This window comes from Malus sylvestris, chromosome 10, assembly GCF_916048215.2.
Source record: "Malus sylvestris chromosome 10, drMalSylv7.2, whole genome shotgun sequence".
In the NCBI taxonomy this organism is placed as follows: domain Eukaryota; kingdom Viridiplantae; phylum Streptophyta; class Magnoliopsida; order Rosales; family Rosaceae; genus Malus; species Malus sylvestris.
The window spans coordinates 18,297,299-18,321,800 of NC_062269.1; the positions used below are offsets into that span (position 1 = coordinate 18,297,299).

The following is a 24,502-nucleotide window of genomic DNA, read 5'->3' on the forward strand; positions in this document are numbered from 1 at the left end:
CCTAGCAGCTTAAAATCTCCTAAAAACTTCAAAATCACTAGTGCATGAACAGTAACCCAAAACTAGGCTCTCGGGTTCTCGGGAAAATGAGGTCTTCATGTTCTAAAAACGGTATAGATGTGTTTCTGAGCTCACCAGGAACACAAAAATGACTTCAAAAACCTCGATCCGTGAAGAAATTGCTTGGTTTGAGGTTTGTCCGTACATATTGTACGGAAAATGGAGAAAAACCTAGAGGGATGAGGGAGAGAGAGGGTCAACGGGATTGGGTATGGGTGTGTGTGTGTGGTCCAGTTTGCAGCCAACCAAAAACAAAAGAAATTAAAACCTAAGTCCCCAATAGTTCCAAAAGTCTAGGAAAATAGGAATTGGACCACAACCAAAACATATCACACAACACACCTCAATGTCTAAGGGTACTTTAGACAATTCACACCATCGAAAAATTTATTTCGGGACGGGTTGTCAAAAATTTATCTAAGTAATTAAATTAGAATTTTTAAATAAATAAACTTGTGCACTCAACCAATTTAAAAACTAAAGAATTTAGTGATAGAAACCTGAATTATGGATGAATTCCGTTGTTGATCAATTTTTTATGTACTCAACCAACTCAAATAAATTCCCTACAAAAATAAATTGTAAATAAAAATTAAACATAAGAGGACAAAATAAAAATATTAGAAGCAAGAAAAACTTACTGCTGTGAAGAAGGAACAAACGAAGTTGGAAGAACAAATAAGAAAGCTACAAGAGAAAAAACACGGGGAGGGTTTGTAAATTGGAAGAATGAATAAGAAAAATGCAAGAGAGGAAGAAGAAAACACAGAGGAGATTATATAAAGACCATTAATCTGTTACTTACAACCGACAACGGGTTTCAAAATATTTAAAAAAACTAAAATCTATGTCGCTCAGAACCGACGCAAGCTTTAAAATATTTAAAACACTAAAATCTATGTCACTCAGAACTGATGCCGGCTTTAAAATATTTAAAAACAATAATTAGTGTCGGTTATAAGCGACACCCATACTTTATGTTGCTTAAAAGCAACACTGTTTTATTTAAAGCGACACCAGTATTTAAAAATTATTAAAATGTATGTCGGTTATAAGCGACATTAAATGTTTACCTCGGTTTAAAAGCAACATAAACATTTTATGACGCTTACAAGCTACAGTAAATTCGACGTCATGTTCATTAGGTGTCGTAACTGTCTTGTCTGCCACTATATTATATTAAACCGACATCATCCACTGACACTATAAGGCCCTTTTGTAGTAGTTACGTTTTAGGGGTGCAATTGTATTACAAGGGAATGTGGCAATCTATGTTGTTGCAACCGAATGAAATCCAATATGGGTAGGGCTGTCTTTTGCTGCTTCTAATGGGTTCTTAACTTTGGTTGTGGAATTACTGTTTTGGAGGTGTTGGTTCTGTCAAAGAATTAGGGATGAGAATGCTGGGGTTTATTACTAATATGGTTGGTTGTATTAAAGATCTTATGCAGCTGGTAGGTTTCATTGATTTAGTTTATTGCCCATGGGAGTGTTACATAGTGGCGCATGCTAGCAAAGATTTCAAGAGAAGGGACACTGCCAATGGTCGTTCGGTCCCTTGACATTAAGAAAGATCCATTTCACTTGAAGGAAGATGACGAAATGGTTTTTGGTCTAGAAGTACCATATCCGAGTGCAACAGGTGATTTATTGTATATAGCACAATGTACTAGATTAGATATAACTATTTTAGTAAACTTGTTAGCAACATATAGTTCTGATCGATGTTTTATAATATCCTTATAGGAAAACAGGCATGGGCCTACTCTATTATGAGAAACCCATAAAATAACCATAATCTTGTTGGATATGCATATACTAATTTTCTCTCTAATATGGAAAAAGCTAGCTCACAAACTCAATGTGTTCACTTATGGAAATATAGCAATCTCATGGTGCTTAACAAAGCAAATACTAGTTGCTACATCTTCCCATCACTCAGAAATACTTGTTCACCATGAAGCCAACCATGAATGGTTTTTGTTAAGATCATTGATCCACCATATTCGAAATTCATGTGGTCTATCTTAAAGAAAAAAACCTTCCAACTATCGTTCATGCAAATAATGTAGCTTGTATTGCTTAAATGAAAGAAGGATTCATCAAAGGCAATAAAAGTAATCACATATCTCCAATGTTTTTCTATACACATGGGCTCAGAAGGTTAAGGTTATTGAATTCAAACAATTTGTTCAAACGATAATCTGGTAGACCTTTCACCGAATCTCTACCATAGTGTACATTCTAGAAGCTGGTGCATGTTGTCAGATTACCCCGACTTATTAATCAGTTAGATTGAAGTGCGAAATCAAAGGGAGTATTCAAAACACATGTGTGTTGTACTCTTTTTCCTTTGACTACGACTTTTTCCATTTGGTTTTACGAGGCATCAAAAGTACACTTAACACTATATCAATGATCCAAGCAAAGTTGTACTCTTTTTCCATTGACTAGGGTTTTTCCTACTAGTTTTTTTTCTAGCAAGGTTTTAACGAGGCAACTATAACTTATGTGTAGGTATCCATGGGGGAGTGTTGTAAATGTAGATGCCCCACGCACGTTGGAGAAGCATTTACTATTCATTGAAGAGTTTTATATAGGATAAATAGTTCTTAAGCTTTCACCTTACTATTTGCTACAACATTCTTTGCTTTGTTATTGTCATAGTTGTAAGATTAAGGTTGTTTGTCTCTGCAACTTTTACCCATATAAGGAGTCATATTGTAACTTTGAAGATACATAGAAACAACTTCGTTTTTTTCTTTCAACCAACAAAAGATGAGAGCAGAAAGCAGAAATTATACAAGTTTCTCTCACTTCTTTCCTTCTGCCTTCATGTTCCTTATCTAACACAAGTAAAGAGAACAAGATGGAGTGATACATAGATCCCATTCCACTTCAATCTCTAACAAAGATTATCTCTCTTTTGCCTATATATAACACATTTCACAAAATTCTATATTCATCACCTAATTTTACATTTACAAATTTACAAAGTAAGAAATGAAAATTTATTGTTTCTATTTTTTAAAAATAAAACTAATGAAAAATGTTTGAAAACTTTGAGTTTAACGATAAAGACAAAATAAAGGGTAAAGTGAATAGTACCATGATTGAATTTTTAGTGTAAAAATATAATTTTTCGTTAAAATAGACATTACCGGAAGTTTTTCATTAAAGTTAATTTTTTTTTTTTTTTTGCTAAGTGGGGACCAAACTAGTAATTTACAAATTGAGGTAGGAAAAAATGATCTCTTTTTCCTCTAATAAATTTAAAATAAGAAAAACATAATAAAATCGTGGATCCTTCCCACAGTAGTATAGTTAGGGGTGGGTTCGATTCGGTTCGGTTCAATTTTTTTTCGGTTTTTTTCGGTTCAGTTTTTTTTTCGGTTCGGTTTTTTCCGGTTTGATTTCTGTTCGATTTTGGTTTTTTTTTCAAAAAATGAAAAAAATTTGAAATCTTAAATTTTAACATATCCAACACAATCATAACATAAATATTCTGACAAGACTTAAAGATAATGAAAATAAACATTTAAAGTTCAACTAGAATTATAACATAAAGGTTTTTTTAAAAGATTTTGGGTTTAAAGTTTAACTGTAAATAGATTTCTTTTTAGACGATGATGATGGAGTACGACCTTATTCATTCCTCTCTTTCTCTCAATCTCTCTCCCTCTCTCTCTCTCTCTCTCTATATATATACACATGTATTCTTCACTAGCAATAAGATAAACATTCTATAATATACTATTTATTTTGATTATTGTCTAGGTAACAATTTTTGATATTTTCTTTATCTTTATGGTTCGAATTTTTTTTATCCATATATGTGGTTACATAATATAATTTCTACATTATGTGTTCAGCTTTTACCACCAGCAAATTTTGAAGAGGTGTTCATCAATATTTTTGAATATATTGATATACTTTTCAAAATTGTTAGGCCACAGAAGCTACTATACTTGGCCATAGGTGAGAAAGTTTGAATTTTTTTTTTGATCTCGTAGTGTTTAATAAACTCATGAGACTTTTATATGCTGTTTGCTTTCCCTAATCAATTGCAGTGCAGTTGAGATATGTGTTCTTATATATGTGTTGCACTTAATGATATAAACTAGAAATATTGCATGTAATGGTATAAGTTCTAATTTTTGTTGTAGATGGAGAAGCTGAGAAGACAATTTGAATTGAAAAGCAAACAAGTCATACCAAAGCAGCAGTCCGAAGTATCATATTCTAATATAATAAAATCAAATAATTAAATACATAAAATTAAACAAATATTAATTTAATTATTTCAGTTCGGTTCGGTTTTTTCGTTTAGTTCGGTTTTTTCGGTTTTGGTTCGATTCGATTTTCGGTTTTTTGAACCCGCCCCTAAGTACAGTACCACCCAAGGTCACAATCTTGAAAACATTTTTGCTCCCAAATGCTTCAGTTTCCCACTACTCCTCTCGCGCGCGCTCTCTCTTTCTCTCTCTCTCCCCCTCTCTCTATGAAATGAAGAACCAGTCTCACTACTACTCTCACTCTTCTCCTTCTTCAACAACCACCACCAGTCTCCACTCTCTCTAAGCCCTCCTCTCTCTCTCTGCTAACTCCTCCCTACCCATTTTCTCTTAGTCCACAAAAACCCACCCGCCACACTACGTTCTCGGGTCGAGAAAAAACCGGGTCAGGAGGAATCAGAACTTTCGCAACCGAAAAATGGAGAAGAAACAAGGCTTCTTCTCTGCTCTCAAGGACGAGGTGGTTCGGGGTCTCAGCCCCTCGCGGTCGCGGGCCAGCAGCCCGGCCCGGTCCGGGTCGCCCATGACGGGTCTGCTCCGGAGGAAGAAGCAGAACCATCACGGAAATGGGCACGGCGTCCAGCTGGTGGCGCAGCCGGACGCGTTGATTGGGAGATCCGGGAGCCTGAGGCCGGTGATGGAGGGTCCGGATCCGGACGGAGGGGAACTTGGGGATTCGAAGCGGGTCGGGTCGAGTTTGGGCCAGTGGATGCGAGGGCAGCTGTCGCGGACTCCCTCCGTGAGCTCCGTCGCGCATAACAACAGCAAGAGTTCTGATCTGAGACTGCTGCTTGGAGTCATGGGTGCTCCTCTCGCCCCCCTCCACGTCAGTACCTCCGACCCTTTCCCCCATCTCAGCATCAAGGACACTCCCATCGTCAGTCTCTCTCTCTCTAACATTCTCTGTCTCTAACATTCTCTCTCTAGCTCTGTTCTAAGTTCATCTGGGGCTTTTGCGCCATTTTCTATGAACTTTTCTGTCTTAGTTTCTGAGATGGCAACTGCAAAATAACAACAAAATAATTGCTTTCATGCATTTTGTTTGTATGCTGCTGGGGACTGAGGTGGTGGTATTGCGAATTTGTATAAATTTTGACTGCGACAAAGATTGTAAGATTTGGGTTTTGGATTTATTTTACAGAAATGGTTGGATTCTTCTGGCCCTTTTCTCCCAAAAAAAAAAAAGTTTGGTTCTTTCTTTGCAATGGGTATGATTTGCTTCTTACGGTATAGATTTCCACTGATTATTTATTTATTTATTTCTTCATGTTTTGCTTAAATTTGAAGAACATCATTGGATGGTTACGATTTGCATCCAGAGTCCTTGTTTGTTTAATCTTTTGTTTTAAAAATTGGTTTTCTCTAATTTCTTCAATTGTGATGTAGACGTTGGTGATTCTTCTTTTTATTACTTTTTTCAATCTTGGTCTCTCCCTGTTTGGCAAGCGAGAAAGTTAAGTGTGAAAATTAGACCCAATGGAATCTTAAGCAGCCGATACATGTTGCTGAAAGTTGAGCTCAGCAGGCCAATGGGATTCACTGGCTGGTTGAATTTGTTTTCTTATTTTCCACATACAGAATTTTTTTTTTTTTTTTTTTTTTCAATCTTACCTGTGTTTTCACATTTTGTCACCAACCTAACAGATCATGACAGCTAGTAATTTTATTGTAGAAGATTTTTCTTTAGCTTGCACTTTAGATTCGGATTTGTTGTGAAAAATTACGCTAAAATTGATTCGGGATTATAGATGTTGGGTTGGTTTTGATGTGTGATATCTTTGCAGGAAACTTCCTCTGCCCAGTACATACTGCAACAGTACACAGCGGCATCTGGTGGGCAGAAGCTGCAGAACTCGATAAAAAATGCTTATGCCATGGGAAAGGTTAGGATGGTTGCTTCTGAGTTTGAAACGGCAACGAAGGTGATGAAGACCAGAAATGCCTCTAGATGTGCCGAGTCAGGTGGGTTTGTGCTCTGGCAGATGAGTCCGGACATGTGGTATGTAGAGCTTGCGGTGGGTGGGAGCAAGGTCCATGCCGGCTGCAATGGGAAGCTTGTCTGGAGGCACACACCGTGGCTTGGTGCTCATACTGCGAAAGGACCAGTGAGACCCTTGCGTCGGGCACTTCAGGTGAAGTTTTATGTGGTTATTGGTGCTTCTTTTCGTTGGCCATGAAATTAGTCATCCAATTCATAAATGTCTTCACGTTTTCCTTTTCAGGGTCTAGATCCAAGATCTACGGCTAGTATGTTTACCGATGCAAGATGTATAGGAGAGAGGAAGATCAATGGTGAGGATTGCTTCATCCTCAAGCTTTCTGCTGATCCTCAGACTCTGAAGGCCAGGAGTGAAGGCCCTGCCGAGATCATAAGGCATGTGTTGTTTGGTTACTTCAGCCAGAAAACAGGGCTTCTTGTTCATATGGAGGATTCGCATCTGACCCGCATCCAATCCAACGGTGGCGATGCTGTTTACTGGGAAACCACAATCAATTCATTCCTTGATGATTACAGGCCTGTTGAAGGAATCATGATTGCACACTCAGGGCGTTCCGTGGTAACCCTATTCAGGTTTGGTGAAATGGCAATGAGCCATACCAAAACAAGGATGGAAGAAGCTTGGACAATCGAGGAGGTTGCATTTAATGTTCCAGGTTTGTCAATAGATTGCTTCATCCCCCCAGCTGACTTAAGATCGGGGACAATCAGTGAAGCGAGCGAGCTTCCACATGATGAAAGGGGAAAGGGTGGTGGGATTGCAGTAGCAACACATCGGGCCAAAGTTGCTGCGCTGGAGAAAGAGCACAATGCTAATGTTGATAGCCTGACCTGGAAGATGGAAGTCTAACAAGAAGGGGCTGCACTTAATTAGGGCAATTGTTTATACTGGTAGCGACTCTAAATCAGCTAACACCTTAGAAGTTTACAAAGTAGGAGTTGCGTCGCGTTTTTTGACGTTGGTTTTATGCCTCTTAATCTGTAAATAGAGCATAATTATTCACAGGGTTCACTTCGGCCTGAATGAATCTTTATACTCTCAGTGCAGAATCCAACAAAGGTGTTGGAGCTCGATTTTTCCAGCTGGGGATAGAGCAAATGGAGGTTTAAGTTTTAGTTTACCTTCAGTGCATGAGGGAAGGTGGCGAAGCTCATCTTTCTACAATTTCAGGAGCAGCGATATTAAGGAGATCGCCGGTTTCTGGCATGGAGTTTGAAGCCTAATGCCGGTAGTTCGATAGTCTTACTGTTTTCGGGTGTGCTAATCGTTGTGGTTGTGTGATTGATGCAGAAGTTGGTTCTAGGGTTTGTGAAAGGAAAACAGATGGTTTTGTCAAAAGTGGTGGAGATAGAAGGCATGGGCAGAAAAGGTTGTACTGAGTTTTTATTTCTTTATTATTAACTGGTGTAACCAACATATGGGTCTCTAGCTAATTGTATTTTCTGCTACGTTCTCAGTGTCCATCAAGTATTTAATTTTCATGAACATATAGGAATCACCATCCTTCTCTTTCTTGAGTTTCTGCATAAATTCTGCAATTTAAATAAATGCCTTAGATTTTGTTTTATGTCCAAGAATTTGTTTTAATGGTGTAAGTGGCCCTATACTACAATGATAGAGAAGTGTTAAGTTCTTTTATGTGCTCCTTTTATAGAAGAGATAGTTAGATTTACCCGAATTTTGAAATCCAACTCCAAAATTTGAAGAAATTAGATTCTCTACGTTTAGGTTGTGTTTGAATTCCAAGTTGTTGGGAGAATTGGAATGAATTTTTTCCTCCTTATTATATACCCCAACACCACCAACCGTTATCCAATTTAATATGAAATTCAACAATAATTAAAAGTAAATTAAATTTCATTGTGTTTAATATTTGGTAAATTGAGGCATTAACATTTTTTAATTAATTAGTACATAAAATCTGTCAGAAAACTGGTATATAAAATAATCCATTTTAACTAAAGATATTTTAATAATTATATTGGTTTTCATTCCGATCTAACTGAATTAGTAAATAATTTATATAAAATCTATACCAATTTTATTCTAATTCCAATTTTTTTTAATAAACAACTCCAAAAACAATTTAATTATGACTCTTCTCTATTCCAACTCTTCATTCTCCTCAATCAAATCCTTTCTATTCAAAATTTACGAACTGGTAAAAGTCTTGGGTGCTTGGCACTTTCTTCTTCCCACTGCCCCAAGTGATAAAGATTAAACAAGGCTTCCACTGGTGTGGGGTCTCTGCAACTTTATCGAGGAATATCAACTTTTTAAACCCTTCTTTGACCGTTGGTCTATCCAACCCCAGCAAATTAAACCAAAACACTGAGTGAGAGAGAGAGAGAGAGAGAGAGTAAGAGAAGTTATGCCAGTTGGGTTTGCGTCGTTTGCTGCAATGCTTGCTACAATATGATTACAGCACGGCACTCTCACTGGGGTAAAATAATAAGTCCTCCTAATCCCATGTGGTTAAAGTCCCTCCAAAGTCCAAACCTCCTCACTTTCCTTTTCTGTTTTAGTTTTAGTCTTTATATGTTATAGATCTTAAATTCGGTTCTCGCTAAAGAAAAATTCGAACCATATTATTGCTAATCCATTGTAAGGCTAAGCCCACTTCCACTTCCTTATTATAGATAATATCATTTGTTTTAAAAAAACAAGTAATTCCCACACGTCTTTTTTTATTTTAAAACACTTTATTTGTTCATGTTTTTTTATTTAGTTTTTAATTATTCGATTTAAAGGTCACAAGTAATAACTTTTTCTTTATGGTCCGCAAAATTAGCGTTTTAAATCTCGTATATAAAGATTTAATAGATTTTATAACCGTTAGATTTTACAAAAAATTTATACTCATGAGTAGCAGGATGACGGAATAGACATAAATATGATGGGGAAAAAATGTGTGATCACTTTCTTTAATTGTTTACTTGATTGCCATAGTTGCGCCACTTGAGGTTGAAGGTTCCACCCAATCATGGTGTTTCTGAATGATCGAAGTCTCCCAATTGATGACAGGATGTGAGGTTTTTTATTTGGAACTTTAACGAAAAATTTCCAGTATTGTTTATTCTAACGAAAAATTATATTTTTACACTAAAAAATTATTTATGGTACTATTTATTTTACCATTTATTTTGTTCTTATCGTTAAAATTCAAAGTTTTCAAACTCTTTTTATTAGATTTTTTTGTTTTTTTTTTGTTTGGTTTGTTTGGCATAGTAGAGGAGGATGACCTACTAGGCCTGACAAACGGGTTGTGTTTGTCGTGTTCATGTCGTTTTCGTGTAATACCTGTTATCTTAATGGGTAGTGTCATGTCACACCCGTTATCGTAACGGGTCCTTAACAGGTCGGGTCACTTTACCCAACGGGTAAAGTGACCCAACATGTTATGACCTGTTAAGAAAAATATTTTTTTTCTTAAATTTGCACATACCACACATTGCCACATAAATATTACTTCAAAACATTAAAACACATTTGTCGTCTAAGTACTACATCTACACTCGAAAATAAGAGCCTAATAAACAAACATTCATACACTACTAGTCTATTACAAAATATTAAATGTGCAAGGATATGCAAAATGAATTAGTTTTTATTTTCAAGGTTGTGAAGCCTTTCTCAAAAGTTTAAATATTGCCAATGGAACTCAAAGCTTGCATATTATTCCTTTTACAAAATTCTCAATTTTCATCGATCATCATGACATAAGAGTTTATGGTATCCACTAGTGTAAATATTTTAAATTGAAGATTGAATTCATTCATTGTATTCATATAGAGTCAAGGAGTGTAGCTGTAAAAAATCATCAAAATCGGAGTTAAAATAACCATTAAATCGTGATTTTTCGTTGTTAACCGTCGAAAAGTTTTGTCTCATTCCTTGATCTCTAAATGTTTGTTTTTTGCGATTTTTGGCGTATGCAATTTGAAGCATATGCAAACAAGTTGGACGGTTGGATCGTTGAAATTAGTTTCGTAGAATGCGTATTCCATCAAAACGATAGATTCACTAACACTTAGAGTTTATTTATACTTTCATTAAGTATAACATAAGATTTCGTGGTATCCACTAGTGTAAATATTTTAAATTGAAGATCAAATTCATTCATTGTATTCATATAGAGTCAAGGAGTGTAGTTGTAAAAAATCATCAAAATCAGAGTTAAAATAATTGTTAAATCGTGATTTTTCATTTATAATCGTCGAAAAGTTTTGTCCCGTTACTTGATCTCTGAAAGTTTGGTTTTTGCAATTTTTGGCATATGCGATCTCGAAGTATATACAAACATGTTTGACGGTTGGATCGTTGAAACTAGATTCGTACTTAAGAGTTTATTCATACTTTCATTAAGTATAACATAAGATTTTGTGGTATTCACTAGTGTAAATATTTAAATTGAAGATCGAGTTCATTCATTGTATTCATATAGGGTCAAGGAATGTAGCTGTAAAAAATAACTGTTAAATCGTCATTTTTCATTGATAACCGTCGAAAAGTTTTATCCCATTACTTGATATTTCAATGTTTGTTTTTTGTAATTTTTAGCGTATGCGATCTCGAAGCATATACAAACAAGTTTGATAGTTGGATTGTTGAAATTAGTTTCGTAGAATGCGTATCCCATCAAAATGATAGATTCATTAACACTTAAGAGTTTATTCATACTTTCACTAAGTATAACATAAGATTTTATGGTATCCACTAGTGTAAATATTTTAAATTAAAGATTGAGTTCATTCATTGTATTCATATAGGGTCAAGGAGTGTAGCTGTAAAAAAATCATCAAAATTGGAGTTAAAATAACCGTTAAATCGTGATTTTTCGTTTATAACTGTCGAAAAGTTTGTCCCGTTACTTGATCTCTAAATGTTTGTTTTTGGCAATTTTTGGCGTATGCGATCTCGAAGTATATACAAACATGTTTGACGGTTGGATCGTTGAAACAAGTTTCGTAGAATGTGTATTCCATCAAAACAATAGATTCACTAACACTTAAGAGTTTAGTCATACTTTCATTAAGTATAACATAAGATTTTGTGGTATCCACGAGTGTAAATATTTTAAATTGAAGATCGAGTTCATTCATTGTATTCATATAGGGGCAAGGAGTGTATTTGTAAAAAATCATTAAAATCGGAGTTAAAATAACCGTTAAATCATGATTTTTCGTTGATAACCGTCGAAAAGTTTTGTCTTGTTACTTGATCTCTAAATGTTTGTTTTTGTAATTTTTTGCTGATGCGATCTCGAAGCATATACAAACAAGTTTGATGGTTGGATCGTTGAAATTAGTTTCGTAGAATTCGTATCCCATCAAGTTCAATGGTGTGTATACATATATATTTATTAAGTAGATTGAAATTTATTTATTTTGTACGTATAACACTTAAGAAATTGAATGATCTGTATATTTAAGCCGATCCATGGTCACCAATTTTTAATATTTAATTTAATATATATATATATATATAATTATTATAGTTTTTAGGGGTATAAAATTGTTAAATTAATATATATAATTATTATAGTATTTTTTTAGGGTTATAAAATTATAAAATTAATATTTTGCTTATCGTGTATCGTGTTATCCACATGTATACATGAACTAACCCGTTATTGTAACAGGTGTTTATTGGGTTACCTGATAACGATCCGATTAGTTATTGTGTCAACCCAAACAACTGTTAATTTCGTATCATGTCGTGTCGGGTTATTAAGTCGTGTTAGGAATTCCAAGGCCTATGACCTACTATCCTTTTAAGGATAGGCTCCATAAACACAGCATGCGTCAACGTCAATATGCCTATATAGTTTAGAACCCAACTTTAATATGGCTATTTACCCATTTGGTTTTTATCTTTGTTCTATGTCTAAAACAAGTATCTAGCAAAGTAGCAACTTTTGAGTTTTGCACTTGTTCATATGATTGAGTTAGCAGAGAGATGGAGAAAAATGATTGAATAGTAAAACTGGTTGAATGAATAAACTGATATGGGTCAATATGAGAAAATTGAAACCTCGTGAATCATTTTAAAAATACTCAAACTTGAGAAACTTGAATGATTTTTTTTTGTTGTATGTGTAGTTGAAAAGCATATGAGAAACTTGAATGCTTTCTTTTATTATAATTAAGAGAATCAAACTCTTAACCTAATATAATCCTGACTCACTTTCTCGTCCGTGCTCACAAGATGGACTAAAACTTACAACACAATTCAATAAAAAAGATACATGTGATTTTGTAGCAGCTTTTGGAGTATAGGTGTGTATGACATGCAAACCACAAGAAAAACCAACCTATGGGACAAGTACCTAGAGCCTTGAATTCACACTTTCGTTTTTAGGTAGCAAACATTTAGCCATCCTATTAATTGTCCCTATCCTAATTCTCTTATCTTTCGAGTGCAAATTTACTTTGAAAAACTCGATCTACTATACATAGGTCACAAATAAGCTATGTGCTTAATTAACTAATTGATTGGGACCATCCAACTAAGTTAGTTGTGGCTAAACCCTAACTAGTCACTCTTTCCTATCTCTATGGATTAGCTTGAACGATCTAATCTGGTAAATCTTCCCACAAAAAACCACAGATGTTATTATTTTTAATCAAATTCAATGTTGTTGTAGGCAGAATTTACTGAACAATTATAGAGACCATAGAGAGAGAGGTGCGGCACAGAGACAGAAAGAGAGAGATGTGTAATTGTGAGGTGTGTGCCTTAATTTATAGTAGTAGGGAAGGTTAAATCCTTACCCTAATAGGATTACAACTCTAATAGGTTAGATATTCCAAGATATCCTTAGATACACTAGGATTTACGCAATCACATTCCTAATCTAATAGGATTGCAACACTCCCCCTTGAGTGTGTAAATACTCAACTAAATGGCGCATCAGGTCTTCAGTGATGATGTAAGTACAGTTGATGAAGTCGTCAGCATAATGAGCGAATTCGAGTCTCAAATCAACGGAAGAATGCATAAAGCTAAAACTCACAAAATCTCACTATGGTAAAACTCAAGGTGGGAGAAAAACCCATGGACTAAGGAGAAAAGTGAGAAATTGCTTAAGTTCAAATTATACATCTTCTGGATGTAAGTAGAAGAACACACAAGGGTATGACCAGCTCAGGATGGGTGCCTCGTCAAAACCTAGTTTGATAGCAAAAACCCAGTGGGAAAAATGCTCCTAATCGTAGGAAAAAGAGTAGATTAAGATCAAGTGAGTATACTTATGGATACTCCCTCTGAGTTTGACAGAATTTCCAAATGAGAACTACATGCCTTGCATATGAATAGTTAGGCATACCAATTCCTCAGACAAGCTTCTGGAAGGTTAACTTCAGCAGTGATGTCATGTAAAGGTCGGCAAGGTTGTCTGAGATCAGCTTGCATGACTTCAATCTCCTGATGCCTTGCTGATGTAGATATAGACACAATGTCTTGGTGTTGACTTCGTTGATGTATCATATCTTGGTCGGGTTGATACATGCGTCATAGTCTTCATGGATTGTCATTGGGACTCAACGATTGATGAAAACAACGCAGGTACTTCGAATATGCTTAACAAAAGCTCTTAACCATTTCTCACGTGTGGCATAGTGAACTGGGGTGAGTCTTGGAACGATTCGAAGATTTCGCAACTAAGGTTATATCGTGGACCTCCACGTTGTTGCGATATCCCTAATGGTAATGACATAACCATTTGGGGATGTGCCTTGTGCGAGTTTGATAAGTAACCAGCGTTAGCATAACAACAAGGCAAGCATTATTCCGAGGATCAAGGGGGTCAAATCTGCTCGGAATGCATTGGGATTAGCGCAAATTTGTAGTACCTTTCAGGGTAGCAGAAATATGTCTTTAATACCAATTCAGTGGTTGCATGTAGGCACGATGCTGCATCTTTACCAATAGATCAACAACGAATGAGATGTCCTATCTAACGCAATGAGCTAAGTACAACAAAGCGCAAAGTTGAACTCAAATATGGAACTTCAGGTTCCATAACCTCTTCAAGGGTCTCATTTGCATATAGTGTATGGAAGATCATAGGTATACTCAAAGGTAACACCTTCAGGGTGTAGTTTAACTGGTAGACTAAAGTACCGTCAGGACAACGCTTGAACTTCAAGTTAAGGTGTAAACGAGTTTCCCAATATCCTACCTCTAAAATTCCATCCTTAGGTGGAAAATAGTTTTCTTAAGCTGTTGAAGTTCCTTTTGAGTGCAAATATAATGATAATATAGTGGCACAAGTAAGGGTGTCGAACCATAGGGACTGATAAACAACTTAGTAAAACCTTTGACTCTTACATATTAGCATCAGTTAATGACTCCTATGATTTAAAATGGGGGGGGGGGGTTTAAGTAATTTTGGAAAAGAAATAAAGACAGAAAGAATAGGGAAAATTAGAACTATTTAAAGATGAAAGAAAAGGGAAAAATTAGAACTATCTAAAAATAAACCTAAGACATGAAATAGGTTAGAAACGTTTTTGGGACATAAATCTGACTTAAAATGAGCTAAGTCCTTCCCTTAAACATTCATGAATCAATGAGACGATCTTTTAACTTATCCATTTCAAATGCACAACTAAGATGTTCACATATCTAGCATGGCATTGATGTGAAAATTAACTTGACACACAAATTAAACCCTATTAAACATGTAATTGTAGTATTAAGCAAGTAGGGATCGTTCTAGACCGGGGATTAACTAGGGCTGCTAATCAACACAAATAAGACTACAAAACACTAAACTAGACTCTATAGACTTAAAACTGACTCAAAACACTCAAAACAACAAAACTAAGTTAAAAAGACTCAAAAAAGACTCTAGGGTGCTATTTGGACGAATTTAAGACCAGTAAGACTCAAAACACTAAATTGGACAGATTTAAACACTTTTCTAACTAATCTAAGACACTTAATTAAAAGGGGATTCATTTTGACGAAATTTAACTAAACTTAAACAGATTGCAAAACAAAATTGTTTATACCATATTTTGGGCCTCGTATTTAGACACCGTATAAATACTCAGGGGACTTAAATGTAATTATGTAATAAAGGAAGGGGAAAATATGTAATTAGGGGAGGAGCCCTTATTCTATAAAAGGGTCACCTCACCCTCACAAACCCTAAGTCTCTCCTATCTAGAGCAAAGCTCTCACTCTCTATCCCTCACAAATACTCTCAGAGAAATACAATCGGTGTGGACGTAGCCCAAACCTTGGGGTGAACCACGATACATCTTGTGTTATTTATATTTCATGCAGATTCACGTTCGGATTTACATTGTTCTAAGATCTCTGGTTTTGTGCATCAACATTTGGCGCCGTCTGTGGGAATCGACATAAAAAACTATGTCGGTTCTCTTTCATTTTTCCACCTCCACCGTAAATCTGCAAAATCTACAAAAACCCAGAAACAGAAAAGCTCCAAGTTTTTCTCTCTCTCTAAAAGTCAGAGCTCAGGAGAATGTAAGTGTCATCGTCATCGTCCTCCTCCGTGCTGATTCTTTCACTTCAATGGCGGACTCCATCTCTAAATTCTTCTACTGGACAGAACCCCAGATTTCGTCCTCCTCGCAACACTAGATTTCGTGAACCTCACGGATTTACTCACCGTGGTTGGCCCATTCCACACCTTCCTCATACTACCTTCAATCCGCTAAAGGGCTTGAGACCTTCCAAGACCAAGCTAACAAGACTGAGTGCACGCCGCATTACTATCATTTCCCATGCCTTGCCGCATTACTACACTCTAGCCGACTTAAAAAACCTCAGCAAATCAGGCCCAATTCCTACATTTGCATGCGAAAGTTACACCTTGAACTTCACTGATGCTTTAGGCTCTGTGCACCTTACCTCAGGTTGGTCAGACATAAAAGTAAGCAGTAGCGTGCACTCAACCGATCCTGTTGCAGTTTATCAAGTTGACAAGTGACGTCCTTGATGTTCGAGAGGAAACAAAATACTCTCTCTCTCCCCTCTCAACCCCTTGAAATACTCATAAATCTTTAAAGCCTGTCGGCAATGGCGCTCCGCAAGCTCTCGAGCTCCATCAACAAGAAGCTGCCCTTTTCAACCTTTCTTCAATGGCGGCTCCATATACCACATGTGGACCAAATCTGGAATCCAACACGCAGATTCAATCCCAGCTTATCCTTAAATCAAAGCCCACCAAAATCTTCAAGTTTTCGACCAAACAGGTTGTCGAATCAAAACCCAGGATCCGAAATTTTGGAAGGCTAGTCTGTATGTAAAAGCTGTGCCACCTGCGGATCTGAATAGGAACACAGAGTGGTTCATGTACCCTGGTGTTTGGACGACCTATATTCTGGGTTTGCAGTCGAGCAGTGAGAAAAGGATTTACGTCTGAGCGATGAGCAGTCGAGCAGTGGTAGATGACGCACTGGCCAAAGCAGCAAGAGCTGCCGAAGCTCTTTACCTCATCTGAGACACCTACTTTCCACGGCCCGGATGACAAAATCTCCAGATTAAATGCCGATTCCGATCTTGCCCTCAACCTTCTCGATTCCATACCTCTTGGGAATATCAAAAGAGGGATATGGGTTGTCGAATCAGTGAGGACTTTATCAAAGAGTTTTCATGTCAGAGAAGATGCTCTGCACATCGTCTTCACTTTTGGCTGGAGGATGGGCTAAGCGTGGGTCTTGCACGTGGGTCCTGCAAGTGAAGACGTGCTTTTCACCAGAAGATGGGCTAAACATGGGCTGTGAGAATATTTTAGAAAAAGAAAAAGAGCGGCTCTCATCGAGAGCACATGGCGAACAACGGAAAAGAAAAAGAAAAAGAAAAAGGGAAATCTTACTAAAGCTAAAGAAGATGCCCACACTTTCATCATTGATGCGTAAATAGATATGCACACAAATTAAACCTTCTTTTTGTCAAATTGTAGCAAAGATGTAAGTAGAGATCGTTCTAGACCGGGGATTAGGAGGGATTGCTAAACACTTGGAAACTGACTTAAAAACTCAAAAACAAAGTTTAAAACACTAACTAGACTCAAAGAATGCAAAACTTAAAGGTTAAAACACTTAAACAAACCTAAAACTCAAAACAGCAACCTAATGACTCAAAACTGCCTAAAAACCACTTTCTGGGCAGTTTTGAGAACCTAACAAGAACTTGGACGAATTTGGGTGAAAACTTGAATCAAAACACTTAGAAACACAAATCAAAACACTTTCTAACTAATCTAAGACTTCAAAATAAAGGGGGATTTGTTTTGGACGAAAATTGAAAACAAAACAGAAACTTAAAACTAAACAGATTGTAAAACGTTTTTGGATGAAAAGGATGGATAAAAGGCTAGTTAGGAGGTTCTTCTCCACACATGTCACACTTGCAAACAAAATGATTTTCAGTTGTTCTTCCAATAAATTATGAATACTCAACGCCCCAAATTAACCGTGAATTGCACTAATTAACCCTCAGTTTTTCCACTAGTTATTGAATTGGATGATTGCATACGACAACCCAAAACATTCCCTACAAGTTCCCTACATGAATTGCATAATAGAGATACAAGCAAGAATCATTAAGTTCTATGAAAAACATAAGCATTGACAAAGCATTCGTTACTATGAATTGCATGAAACTTATGCTAAGAATTCATTCAACGCGATCGTTTTCAAGCGACCTTCACTACTTGCGATTATAAGATTGTAACTATTAGGTGAAGCTCCCTCATAATCTAGCATCATATTCATGCATGAAAACTAAGCGTGCACTCTCAATCAACATACACAAATAAGTTATCAATCAAATAGATGAACGAATTGAATCCACAACTCACGAAATAACAACTGAATGTAATCAAAATATATTGCAAGCATGTACATGGTTTCGAATTACCCCCCAACTAAGGGGGTTTAGTTCATCATACTCACAACACAAAGTTTATTGAATTGAAACATCGAAGACATAAGAAAGATTACACCTAAAACGCCCAACAATTCCACTTTGAATTTCTGCACGTCAAGCTCCTCTTTTCTTCTTCTCCTTGGTGCGGCAGAGAGGGTTTAGGGGATTTTTGGATGTGATTTTGGTTTAGGAAAGGAGTTAGGATGGTATGGTGGTGCGGCAAGGGGTATGGGTGGTGTATGGAGGTGTAGAATGGTGTATGGAGGTGTAGAATGGTGGCTGGAGTTGTAGAATGGCTGCGGCAAAGAGTGGGAAGTGGCTGGTTATGAATGAAAGCTGCGGCAAGGTGGGGAAATAGGGTTGGACGAATTTTTGAATTATGTGTAGAGATCTCCTGCGGCAAGGATGTAAAACACATATATATAGGCACCTAAAACCCTAAAGAAATCAGATTAGACCATGGGCTAGGGTTTAGGTGCGGCAAAGGGCTTAAAGTCCATCAGAAAATAGGGTTTCTAGAACATTAGGTGCGGCCCAAACCCTAGGGGAGATAGATTAGGGTTTAACTTGGCAGAAATTAAATGATTAGGCCCTAGGGTGCGGCATAGGCTTAGGATCCACAAGGAATTAGGGTTTAGGTCATCTCAAAGCCCAAAGCCAAGAATAGAAACTCACGAAAATGGAAACCTCCAAGAATAGGAACTTCCAACTTTAGAAACTCTGGTTTCCAATTCCGACTTCTTTGTTCTTCACTTTTATTTCTTCATTTCTTAAGCTCCTTTGACCTTCAAACTCGTCCATTCCTCGTGCTCCATTAGCATACACAACATTCCGGCTCAATTTTGCTCCAAAAAGCTCCAAATTGCATCATTTCATGTAATATGTCCTTTAAACCTGAAAACACATGAAAGTAGCTTAAAAGACTACTTTAACGAAGAAAACATAACGAAAATGCATAAAAACTAGCTAACTAAGGCGCATAAATATGCTCCTATCAAATTCCCCCACACTTAGCTTTTGCTAGTCCTCGAGCAAAACAAAGAAACAAAAGAAAAACAAAATGAAACAAAACAAACAAAACACAACCTAAACCTTCCAACATTTGCCTCAGGGATTTCCAATGCACATGACGTATTAAAGATTGTTATCCCCACAGATTTGAGTCATCTTTACACAAGCACATACTTAATTAAAGCCACTACTCACTAGTTCACAAGTAATCAATTAAAACAATGCTTTGAATGTAGTAACATGCCTTAGAGAATTCCCTCAATTCCTTACAAGATATACACTCTATTTTCACTCAGATTTTCTAACTCCACACCCTACACTAGTCATATGTGAGAAGATTGATGTAGATATGAAAACGAATGCTCACATATATGTTTCACAAAGAACGCAATTTCTAGAGTTAAGAAGCATGTTTAGATATGATCTCATGAATGGAATGCTACTACTTAGATGCGAGAACCAGTGACACCATATGCTCATACCAAATTCAAACTCCACAAATTGAAACACATAACACTCAAGATAGAAGTTAAAGGTTGTAACGGGGCTTGGGGTGTTGGTTAACAAGGAAAGGATAGGGAAAACAAACGTTCTTCAAGCAATAGTAAGCAAAGCACTGAAATTGAGACTTAGAATTCACTTAGATTGCAGAAATTAACTTTAAAACACAAGGGGAAGACTTAAACAACTCCTTAGGGCCGAATTCATTGTTTTGGACCCTTACTTCAACAAACAATACTTTGGAACTCTTTTTCTCAACTTTTCAACTCTTTTTTTTTCAAACTTTTCATATTTTTTTCTTCAATTTTTCTTTTTCTTTGCCGTGCCTATGGCACACAATATCTCATGAAAAACACTTCCCCCACACTTATTTTCTGCTAACATAGATCAAAAGGAATTCAATTCGAATCATGCTTTACTATGCTTTAAGAACAAGGGTATGGATAGTCCTAATCTAGGCTAGGTGAGGGTAATGTGGGTTAACAAAGAAAAGGCTAAACAAGGCTCAACGGGGTTAAACTTAAACATATAATGGAGTAGGGCACACGGCTTTTTGGCTAAGGTGGTGGTCACTACACAACTTCATCTTGAATATGTGTTATGCAATTCAATGACATGCTTTGAATGAAATGGGCATGAGTTCTAGCATTTGGAACTAAATGATGAAACGCCTTCTAAGTAGTAACCAAGCAAAGAATAATGAGATCATGCAACGACTTAGAAAACAAAGAATGCACAGATTTTAACTCTCCAAATAAACGTTTAGGCTCAAGTCTCACAAGGTTGTAGCGTTAGTTTGAGTTCCTTCCTTCAAGCATGTTACAAAAACTGATTTTTTCTTTTATGATTGCATGTGAATTCATAAGTTATAACCACAACCAAGCATAAACAAAGAGTAAATCAAACTTTCATCCATGTTAATCACTCTTCTTTAACAGCCATGTAATTACAAACCGAATCCTCATCATTGTGTTGGAAGGTACCCTAAGACACAAACAAACACACAAAAACAACTCTTTTTGGGTTTTTAAAACAAATTTTTCAAATTTTTATGTGATTTTCGGATTTTTACTTCAAAGCACACTAAAACACATCAAAACTGCTCAAAAACACTTAAAAACAGCAAGGAACAAGTCTCCAAGTTAAGGGTGATAAACTCCCACGAATTTGCATCTAAAACACTTAGTTACCCCCCCCACACTTAAATCCAACATTGTCCTCAATGTTTCAAGCATAAAATCACACTAAACAAAAAGAAACACACAAACAGCAACTAAAACAACTAAATAGGCAGATTCGAAATAAATAACAAAGTGAAGAGTTTAGGAACGCAAATCTGGAATTGGAGTAATTCCTTGGTCTTCCTTTGTTGTATTGCATGGGTTGCCTCCCAATTAGCGCTTTCTTTAACGTCGTACAGCCGGACGAAAATCCCATTCACTCCTCAATGGAGCCCACGGCACCCAAAGAAATATCATCCACGGTTTGTTCAACAAAGTTCTCATAATATGGCTTCAAACGGTGTCCGTTCACTTGGAATTCATGACCTGTTTTGAGACTTTGAATCTGGATGGCACCATAAGAAGATATGTTAATAATAACAAACGGTCCAATCCACTTAGAACGTAACTTACCGGGAAACAAACGTAAACGGGAATTGAACAATAGCACTTTCTGCCCAATTGAGAATGATTTCCCACGGATCATGTTGTCATGGAAAGCTTTGGTCTTTTGCTTGTAAATGCTTGCATTATCGTACGCCTCGCGCCGTATCTCATCAAGCTCATTCAATTGCAATCTCCTTTGACTTCCTGCTTCCTCGAGGTTTATGTTAAACTTCTTGATGGCCCAAAGTGCTTTGTGCTCCAATTCAACAGGAAGATGGCACGCCTTGCCATAGACAAGTCGGAAGGGGGACATCCCAATGGGTGTTTTGTACGCCGTACGATACGCCCAAAGTGCATCATCTAACCGTAAGCTCCAATCCTTCCTCGTTGGCCCAACGGTCTTCTCTAGGATTTGCTTGATCTCACGGTTGGAAACCTCGGCTTGCCTATTAGTTTGAGGATGGTAAGGTGTAGAAACCTTATGGGTGACACTGTATTTCCTCAGTAACGCTTCAATGGTCCGATTGCAAAAGTGTGACCCTCCGTCACTAATGACCACTCGTGGCATTCCGAACCTTGCAAAAATGTTAGTTCTAATAAAATCTGCAACCACCTTAGAATCATTAGTTCGGGTGGCCTTTGCTTCCACCCACTTCGACACATAATCAACCGCAAGCAAAATATATGTAAAACCATACGAAGAAGGAAAAGGACCCATAAAATCAATACCCCAAACATCAAAAATTTCAACATTTAGGATAGAAACCTGCGGCATTTGGTCCTTTGCACTAATACCACCCATTCGTTGGCATTTATCACATGTTAAGCAAAAAGTTTTAGCATCTTTAAAAATACTAGGCCAATAGAATCCACATTGTAACACCTTGAGGGCTGTGCGTTGTGTGCCAAAGTGCCCTCCACATGCATATGTGTGACAAAAACTCAAAATTGAATAACATTCAGAATCGTGCACACAATGATGTATAATCTGATCGGGGCAAAATTTCCATAAGTACGGATCATCCCACACATAAAACCGTGCATCATGCCTAAGTTTATCACGTTGGTGCCTAGTGAACTCACTTGGAATACGTTTTGACACCAAAAAATTAACAATATCGGCATACCAAGGTGCACTAACCTTAATGGACAGCAATTGTTCATCGGGGAATGTCTCCAAAATCGGCAAAGACTCCTCATTATGCACCATTCGGCTTAGGTGGTCAGCCACCACGTTTTCACTTCCCTTCTTGTCCCGAATCTCTATGTCGAACTCTTGAAGTAGCAATATCCATCGAATTAGCCGTGGCTTGGCCTCCTTTTTGGTGAGCAAGTACTTCAGAGCTGCATGATCAGTGAAAACAATTACTTTAGTTCCAATTAAATATGATCGAAATTTATCTAAAGCAAAGACAACGGCAAGGAGTTCTTTTTCCGTAGTGGAGTAGTTCAATTGTGCATCGTTCAACGTCCGTGAGGCGTAGTAAACGACATGCGGCCTCTTGTCCTTTCTTTGTCCTAAAACAGCTCCTAAAGCATAGTCGGACGCATCACACATGACCTCGAAAGGTAGACTCCAATCCGGTGGAATAATGATGGGTGCTGTGGTCAACAACTCCTTGAGTTGGTTGAATGATGCCGTGCACTCCTTGGTGAATTCAAACGCCACTTCTTTTTGTAGGAGTCGGCAAAGAGGTTGTGCTATCTTCGAGAAATCTTTGATGAACCTACGATAAAATCCTGCATGGCCAAGAAATGAACGAACCTCTCTAACCGAAGTCGGAGAGGGTAAGTGACGTACAAGATCTATTTTCGACTTATCAACCTCAATACCCTTTTCAGAGATTATATGACCTAAAACGATGCCTTGTTTAACCATAAAATGACACTTTTCCCAATTAAGAACAAGGTTAGTTTCAACACAACGTTTTAGGATCAAACTTAGATTATGTAAGCAACTATCAAACGAATCACCAAATATGCTAAAATCATCCATAAACACTTCAATTATCCTTTCTACGTAATCAGAAAATATGCTCATCATGCATCTTTGAAATGTAGCAGGTGCATTACATAAACCAAAAGGCATGCGACGATATGCAAATGTACCAAACGGGCATGTAAAAGTGGTTTTTTCTTGGTCCTCGGGTGAAATGACAATTTGATTATAACCAGAATAACCATCAAGAAAACAATACAAAGCATAACCTGCTAACCTCTCAAGCATTTGGTCAATGAACGGCAATGGGAAGTGGTCCTTCCTCGTGGTGGTGTTTAGCTTCCTATAGTCAATGTACACCCTCCAACCGGTTTGAATACGTTGAGGGACAAGCTCATTCTCGGCATTAGCTACCACCGTCACTCCGGATTTCTTTGGTACGCATTGAACGGGCGAAACCCACTTACTATCCGAGATTGGATAGATAACCCCACAATCTAGAAGCTTTATGATCTCATTTTTCACTAATTCCATCATCGGAGGGTTGAGACGGCGTTGAGCCTCTCTAGTTGGTTTGGCCCCCTCCTCAAGAAATATGTGATGCATACAAGTCGTAGGGCTTATACCTTTAATATCGGCCAATGTCCAACCTAGGGCAGATTTGAACTCCTTCAAAACTCGAAGCAATTTCTCCTCCTCTTGTGCCGTGAGGGAGGAGGAAATAATGGCAGGTAGTGTTTCATTTTCTCCCAAGAAAATGTACTTCAAATGGCTTGGCAAAGGCTTGAGTTCAAGGATAGGTGCCTGAATTATGGATGGAAGCAATTTGTTAGTCGAAATGGGAATGGACTCACGGGTAGTATACTTACCATCAAGCTTAGGTGAGGACTCAAGGGCAGCCACAACTTCAATTATTTCCTCATTAGGGGGCACGGCATGGCCTAGTCCATGTATGCCATGGGTTACACTAGAATCTGCCCCCTTGGTTGTAATTTCCATGCCTCGTGTAATGACTTTTGCAAGCGCATCGTCATTCAAATCGTCGAGATATCCCTGCGCCAAAGAGTCAATTATATGAATAGAGAAACATGAATGGTCCTCACTAGGGTATTTAATGGAATCAGAAAGATTAAAATTAACAACTTCCCCATCGAATTCCATGGACAAAGTTCCACTATACAC

General features: G+C 37.3%; 1 protein-coding gene across 2 annotated transcripts; it reads left to right on the forward strand.

The window, feature by feature from the left end:
- Window positions 1–4,486: 4,486 nt before the first annotated feature.
- LOC126586997 (uncharacterized) lies at window positions 4,487–7,922 on the forward strand. 2 transcript variants are annotated; one of them, XM_050251966.1, is made up of 4 exons: window positions 4,487–5,232; window positions 6,140–6,487; window positions 6,578–7,245; window positions 7,398–7,922. In XM_050251966.1, the coding sequence occupies exons 1-3, from the start codon at window positions 4,774–4,776 to the stop codon at window positions 7,202–7,204; spliced, it is 1,434 nt and encodes a 477-aa protein (XP_050107923.1). In that variant the 5' UTR covers window positions 4,487–4,773; the 3' UTR covers window positions 7,205–7,245; window positions 7,398–7,922. The 2 variants fall into 2 exon arrangements, with proteins under 2 accessions (XP_050107923.1, XP_050107922.1); XM_050251965.1 differs by having other exon boundaries at window positions 6,578–7,922.
- The last annotated feature ends 16,580 nt before the right edge of the window (window positions 7,923–24,502 follow it).

Coding starts and splice junctions, on each gene's coding strand:
- LOC126586997 (XM_050251965.1), top strand. CDS start 4,774: ATGGAGAAGAAACAAGGCTTCTTCTCTGCTCTCAAGGACGAGGTGGTT. Junction 5,233..6,139: donor GCATCAAGGACACTCCCATC/GTCAGTCTCTCT, acceptor ATATCTTTGCAG/GAAACTTCCTCTGCCCAGTA. Junction 6,488..6,577: donor CCTTGCGTCGGGCACTTCAG/GTGAAGTTTTAT, acceptor TTTCCTTTTCAG/GGTCTAGATCCAAGATCTAC.